Source organism: Austrofundulus limnaeus, unplaced genomic scaffold (genome assembly GCF_001266775.1).
Source record: "Austrofundulus limnaeus strain Quisiro unplaced genomic scaffold, Austrofundulus_limnaeus-1.0 Scaffold1, whole genome shotgun sequence".
Classification (NCBI taxonomy): Eukaryota; Metazoa; Chordata; class Actinopteri; order Cyprinodontiformes; family Rivulidae; genus Austrofundulus; species Austrofundulus limnaeus.
The window spans coordinates 5,669,032-5,676,638 of record NW_013952403.1 but is presented as its reverse complement, the minus strand read 5'-3'; the positions used below and the strand labels follow the sequence as shown (position 1 = coordinate 5,676,638).

At 38.0% G+C, this 7,607-nt stretch overlaps 1 protein-coding gene across 1 annotated transcript in view; it reads left to right on the top strand.

Annotated features, from left to right (window-relative positions):
* LOC106516290 (neuronal acetylcholine receptor subunit beta-2) overlaps positions 1-6,243 on the top strand; it is a 16,392-nt gene extending 10,149 nt beyond the window's left edge. Inside the window, exons 4-6 of the mRNA XM_014006580.1 lie at positions 351-460; positions 3,089-4,079; positions 5,048-6,243. Coding sequence (XP_013862034.1) covers positions 351-460; positions 3,089-4,079; positions 5,048-5,203 — 1,257 coding nt within the window. The 3' untranslated portion in view covers positions 5,204-6,243. The remainder of the gene's footprint in view (positions 1-350; positions 461-3,088; positions 4,080-5,047) is intronic.
* The last annotated feature ends 1,364 nt before the right edge of the window (positions 6,244-7,607 follow it).

Here is a 7,607-nt window from a genome sequence, read left to right as displayed (position 1 = left end):
CACACACACACACCCCAGGCATGTGTTTAGGTTAGTGGCAGCGCAGTGGTTTGTGCAAAAATGTGCAAAGACATATAGCCAGTTCAGTGGTGAGGTCAGCCTGCGGCACGTTGGGCGAAGACGTCGGTGAACTCCCGTTTTTCAAATGCATTCTGACGTCTGACTCAGCCAATATTTGTATGAAGGAAACAGCATGTTTACATATGAATTTATTTATCTCACTATATAACTGTGACTCGTATGTCTTTTGGTGTTTCTTCTGAAAATGGCTGCCTTCATTTTCCATGTGTGCATGCTTGTAACGTTTAATCACGTATATTTATTTGTATGTGTCTGTGTCTTTTCTACAGGGCTGGAATGATTACAGGTTAATGTGGGATCCTGATGAGTACGAGGGAATTAAAAAAATTCGACTCCCATCGCAACACATCTGGCTGCCAGACATCGTCCTCTATAACAAGTATGATGGCATTTCTTTATCATCTCACTTGTATTTTTAAGTAATTAATTACAGACAGTCGATTTGAATTWATGAATAAAAAAGTMAAACTCCTGAAGCAACAGATTTCAGATTTTGTGAAGCTATCTCACCACAAATAATGTTTAGTACTGGCAGAGGTGAAACCATCCCATCAGGTTTAAGAAAAGAAACTTCTAAACAAGCCTTTATGTCAGGGCTATTCAGCTAAACATGCTCRGTGGGCTGCCATCTTTATTTGGATTAAAACTTTTGCACAGCCATGATGTCTTCTTTTTTATTTAATAAAATTTGTTTATTTTGTTGCATTAAACTATACGTTTTAAATTAGCAATGGATTTTAAATCTGTTCTTATATTAAATTCAGAAAATGATAGATAAATACTAATTTCACTGGTTAATTGGYGGACCGGAGAAGTCACCTGCAGGCCGAATGTGACCCCCCAGGCCGCCAGTTGAATAACCCTATTTAATGTTTAAAAACTCATTTTAACATGCTTACAACTRTTAGTGCCAGGGTTTGAAGGAGGTTTGGACCCAGGGAAGCAGACTTACTACATTAAAAAAAAAAAGCTGATGTGGCAGCAGAACTTACAAACCTGAAGATGAGTCCAAGGAGGCACAAGGAGACGTGGGGATAAAACAAATATGGCTCGAATAATGTGCAATACMCAACTAGTGAAGGGAAGTAAAGCTGAGGAACTAAGCGGGCTGATGAGAGAAGTGGCTGCAGCTGAGGCAGGTGGAGTAGGCGTAGATGGACGTGACTGACAGGTAACAGAAACTAAACACAGGGATAACAAAACACAAAAAATAAAACAGAACCAAAATTWAATAAACTTAATAAGACTAGTAACAAAATGAAATTGAGAACTTTAGTGTGTCATATCCTCCTGATTGTTAGTTTTTATGAGCACACAGTCAGCGAAGACACCAGAAGAGCACAGTGACTGATTATGACAATATGACTTTAGGTTAAAACCTCTCAGTAACTCTGAGAGACCAGAATCCACAGCTTCTGCATTTTAAATGATCCTGGGYGTACACAGCAGCCCCAAAGCTTTAAAGACCAAGTGTGATTCCTGGTCTACTTTATAATTGATAAGACTTCAGTTCATAATGCATCAGCTTCACCTTGATCAGGTGGAGAACAAAAAGTCCGCCTCAGCAGATTTGGTTTAGTTGCTGGTCTGTGTTCCGGGCAAAGCTTTTCCCTCTACATGACCTCAGTTGTTGCCTGCATCATCTCTAGGACAGTAAAACACACTAACAGTTGTGAAAACTAAAACCCAAACACAAAGAACATGAGCTGTACAACACAGACACACAGGTACAGAACCGAAGTCCTTTAATCAGGTGTGACTGAACCTCACTGAGATGTTTAATGAAGCGTAAGATTTCTGCTTTAGAAGTGGTCACACCTTCTTTAACAGTTTTATTGTGAACTAACAGACGACACCAGATAAACAGTTAAATCCATGTGTTTAATTTGCTTCACTTTATTTAATCAGGACAGTGTGCAATTAAAACATAAAACATTCAATGCATTGCACTAGATTTAACTTTCAACTCRTTTTCATCTGTATTTCTTCCAGACAACAAACAAATACTTTTGTCATTTAAAGTCTTTTTCCTGGAAATAAACTTTCATGAACAGATTCATGCAACTGAAGCCCTAAATAYTGAAACTCAGAATTGTTTAATACAGTATATTGATTCTTTTTTCATTTCAGTTTTGCCACAAATATCTTAATTTCTAAGTTTTGGGCAGCTGTGGTGAAATGGTAGGACTGCCAACTTGGGATCAGAAAGTCACAGGTTGGATTCCCTGCCATGCTATCGTGTCTTTGAGCAAGACACCTGTTCCCTAACTGCTTCCTGGGTTCCTAAATAACTGCCCTGTTCTCCGTTTGGGTGTATCTTTTGTGTGATGACAAATGCAGATTGTGCTCTGCATTTCGTCATAGCATTGGATTGTGCATATATTATATATTATAATAGATTTATTTTATTATAAATAATAATAAATGTATAAAAAGAAATGTTTGCAACATTTTTACACAAATGGATCCTTGAAGATTCAGGGTTTATTCTACTAGACGTGTTTATATGTTCAGCTGATGAAGAGAAAAGTTGAAAATGTTCCATCGTTGTCCCTACGTGAACGGTTTGGATTTTTTTAAGTTAGGTTGATGAGGAGCACCTAGAAGCAGTCAATATCTTACCTGCAGTAGACGGGTCAGAACACCTTCAGTTTTAAGAGTCATGATGAGAGAAACTAATTGCTACTTAAAGTAGCTTCCACCGTTTAAAACAAACATTTTAAACTACCTGAAGGAAAGATATATGAAGTATTTTTGCAACTCTACATGTTTGCATGAGACGGTTATTTGTCACTTTTTCATAGCTGAGTTCTGTGTTGCTAAATGCAGTTGTGGAAAAGAGACAGGGTGACTTTTTTATATATAAAAAATGTACAAGATCATTCAAAGAAATAACCGTCGATTAGAACTACTAGAAATATTTAGAGTTTTGGTATTTTAGATTTTAGAATGTGCCAATCGGGGAGAACAATTAACTTTTCTCTGTTCTGATCTAAATTTTCTTCAGTGCTGATGGGACCTACGAAGTCTCCTTCTACTCCAACGCTGTGGTTTCCAACAATGGAGAAGTAGCCTGGCTCCCACCGGCCATCTACAAGTCAGCCTGCAAAATCGAAGTGCGGGATTTCCCCTTCGACCAGCAGAACTGCACCCTGAAGTTTCGCTCCTGGACGTACGACCACACGGAAATCGATCTCATCCTCCTCAGCGACTACGCCTCGCGCGACGACTTCAAACCCAGCGGCGAGTGGGACATCGTCTCTCTGCCCGGACGCAAGAACGAGGACCCCAATGACATCAGATACCTAGACATCACCTATGACTTTATCATTAAGAGGAAACCTTTGTTCTACACCATCAACCTGATCATTCCCTGTATCCTCATCACCTCCCTGGCTATTCTGGTGTTCTACCTGCCGTCAGACTGCGGTGAGAAGATGACTCTGTGCATCTCTGTCCTCCTGGCCCTCACTGTGTTTTTACTGCTTATCTCCAAGATAGTCCCACCCACATCTTTAGCAGTGCCTCTAATCGGGAAGTATTTAATGTTTACAATGGTGCTGGTCACTTTCTCTATCGTCACCAGCGTTTGCGTGCTCAACGTGCACCATCGGTCCCCCAGCACCCACACCATGCCGCCTTGGGTCAAACGCGTCTTCCTGCACCGGCTTCCCTCCTTCCTCTTCATGCGAAGGCCCGGCAGCTCAAATATCCGCGAGCGGTTCAGGAAAAAGCACCAGAAGCAGAAGTATTCCGACCAGAGGCTGTGCGGCACAGAGGGCGGGTCGGGAGGCTCCGCGGGAGTGGCCGACTCCTCCTCGTCCTTCTTTGTCAACGAGGAGTCCGCCAAACGCTACGGCTGGAGGATGAGCGACTCGTTGGAGAGCAGAGACCTGAGGAGGAGGATGACGCTSAAGAGCAATATCGACGTGGAGGATGCGGTGGACGGAGTGCGCTACATCGCTGACAAGATGAAGAGTGAGGATGATGACGAGGGGGTAGGTATTTAGAAATACTATCCACATATAAATAAATTTAGATACTGCCTTAGATACTGTCCACACAGTTTTTGTCCTTGTTAGGCCTGTCCTTTGCCAAGAATTTGGTGATATGATACGTATCATGACACGGGGGTCCTGATATGATAAATCGTGATACTGTAAGCAAGATGATATATTGCCATTTTTCTCTCCAAAAGATTCTAAAACAAAGAAAAAGAAAAAAAACTTGGTATAAAAAGGCAAATTATGCATAAAATCTGATTAAACTCTATTTTTATGCAACCAGAAGAACAGTGAGAACTGCATTTGTATTTCACATTTCTTTGCCTTAATTAGAAACCAGCAGTGTCTGCAGTGAAAAATCTAAACTGTAATTCTTGCATCAGTGATTACAAAATAAAAGTTTGGTATTTAGAACAGATTTTTTAAATTGTGTTTTTATAATYTTTACAAGGTGATTGTATTTAGGACATGTATGGTATTTTACTGTATGTTTGATTTTAGATTGTACCTTTGTTGCTCAGAGACTACAGATGTAAATTAGTTAAAGCTACATTCGGTGCAAAGCATTTTTTTTATTAATGTTTTATTTGCACATTGTCCCTGAGAAATAAACTTCAATAAAACAAAGTAATTAAAATTRATACGTCGCTTTTGAGAATCACTACGGTATCAGGAAATGAAGTATTGCGATATTTCAATGTATCAATATTTTTCTTACACCTGTATTGCAGTGTAACATTTTAAACACTTTGTCTTCATTTTCATTATGCTATTTGAGTTTAGTTGAATGTTTTTCTTATGTGACTTGATGATAAAAACCTTTTTAACATCATGTGTGTGCTGTGGAGTAATGTAGAAGAAAAATGAATCCAGAAATTAAGAAACTGTACCATTTTACTGATGACTGTCGCAACATCCCAGTTGGACTGTAAGCACTYATGAATCTTTCTTTCTCTCTGCAGATCATTGAAGACTGGAAATATGTGGCGATGGTGATCGACCGTCTTTTCCTGTGGATCTTCATCTGTGTGTGTGTCATCGGCACCGCTGGGCTTTTCATGCAGCCTCTGTTTGAGAGTTACAACACCCCGATTGTTGACGACGTGGAGCGCAACTGAAGCTGATCCTGAACTTTTGCACTTGACAAGATGCTAAAATAAAACTTTACATTCTAGACAAAACAAATAAAAAAAAAAACATTTGATAACCTTTTTAATATATAAAATTTTGCACCATTACAGAAGACAATCACCAAATTCATCCTTCTTCCTTCACCAGGTCTCTGTTGAGCTTCTGCTTTTCCCRTTCAGTCCTGGAAATGATACAAAAATCCCCAAATAACCTTAAAAGAAACAAGAAAGAGGGAGAAAATATGTACAAAAAGCTGTCTGATATGGAATAATTAACAGCTATGGACTAATTGCTTTGAGTAAACATAACATGAGCCAAGTGATGTTTAATCTCACACACGAGCTGAAAAAACATCATTTAGTAACAGTTTGTTTGAACTCTGGGACTGAGATGCATTTCAAGTTTTCCGCATTTAATGCAAAACATCTGTACATGAAAGTATTTCAGCTGTTGTCACTGGTGATAAAAACTGACCAACAAAAACTCAGGATATACATGTTTTTTTAACAACATTACGGTCACATCTACCATCCCGTCTTTCCTTCTGCATCTGAATTCAGTTCTAAAAGCAATAGGAAAACTTATCTGGGACGAACGCTTCAGTCACTGTTTTTATGACAAAGAAAATTTGTAGTGGAAAAGATGGACTGACCCCCCCTCAAAATAAATAAATAAAATAAGTGCTGCCTTTGCATGCTATGGTTGGAAACAAAGATCTTATGTGATCTGTTAGCACTCAGAGTTAACGTTAAGGATGACTCTCAGCTACTTACRCACTGCATAGTAGCTCAGTATTGAAAGATGGACTTGTTTGTATTAATTTTGTCTTTACAGTGGTTAATTATGTGGTGGCCATCTTAATTTGGGCTGACCAGTTGCAGCCAGTGATTACATTGAGCCTTTTGTTAAACTGGGTTCAGCTGTTCATGAGATATGTTTGCCTGATTTCCTACCACCATGAAAATATAASGTTGGCCTCACATCACTGATGCACCGATGAAAAGAATAAACCATTTTGTGATGATGAGCAGATGTTCTCTCCTTGTGTCATTTTATCATCAACACGCATCATGTTAAATTATAACATCTGCCTTTTAAACAGAGGAGAACTACAGAGKGCCAGACAAGTGCTGTGACATCAGCTAATGTTTTCATTCACACATCTCACCTGCTAATAACCCTTTATGAGAAAGGCTATCCTTTTTTTATTTAATATAATTATTTCAAAGTGTAATTTAATACAGCATATGAGAATTCATAGGTTAAAAAAAGCAGCCAAAAGGCTATTTTTCCATTAAAAAGTTTCTTTTTAAAATAAATTTTCTTTAAAAAAAAAAAGATGATGCTAAAATCAAATACTTTTGTTACCATGGGGCTGTTTCTTTTTCTTGTTCTTATTTTAAACATTATGTTTGTAGAAGCAGTTTGTCAGCATCCAGCTTCTTTTCATTATATCCTCAGTGTCCTGGAACAAAACGCCTCCACTTTTTTTTTACTTTACATACTTACTTGAGTTTCCAGCAGTTTGTCATAAAGCACTTAATTATCACTTCTATGATTGACGAGAAAAACAAAGATACCGTTCTTATGTCTGTTCAGTTATTTAAGAGTGATGGAACACCATTTACTTTTTTCCAGCTGGTCAACCAGTTTTGGATTTCATAAAAAATGACATGATCTGAAGTCAAGCATTAACTGATTAATAATGGAAAAAAAAAACCACACAGCACTGATGAACTGCATGTTCAGTAAATGTTTATTTATCCTGCAGTATTTATATCCAGAACTGTTTCTGCATTAGTCTCTTTCTGAAACACTTCCCCCTCAGTTCACTGTTTGTTTTTCTATCAACACAATAATGTATGGAACATGATAAAAGGGAAATGATTAATATATTCTTAACAAAGATTTTAGATACATATGTGTGTGATTCTTTTCTACTCAGTGTGTAAGAACAGCGTGTTTGTCTCCTGACGTATTTAACAGTTTCATATCATGGGTTGAGGGCGGCAGTGAGGATATGTGATCATTCAGGACGTCAGCTGGAAGTGGAAACACGCAAAATCATAAATCTGCCAAGTCTGTGTGGTGATAGTTTCATCACACAAACTACTGTGTGACTAACTTGTTGTTTTAACYTAGACATATAGTATGAATTACTTCTACAAAAAAGCAGGTTTGTTTCATTTATGGTACTTTTCATTATCTTGAATAAAAAGTTCTAAGTGTTTTTTTTTGTTTTTATTTTTTATTGAATGTAACAACAGAAGGGAACAGAAACATGTACAATACTAATATAGAATATGCTGACACTCAAAATCGTGCAGAAATTTACACATAGCCACCCCTTTTCCTGCGACCTTATTCCCATCACTTCTTATTAAGTATTAT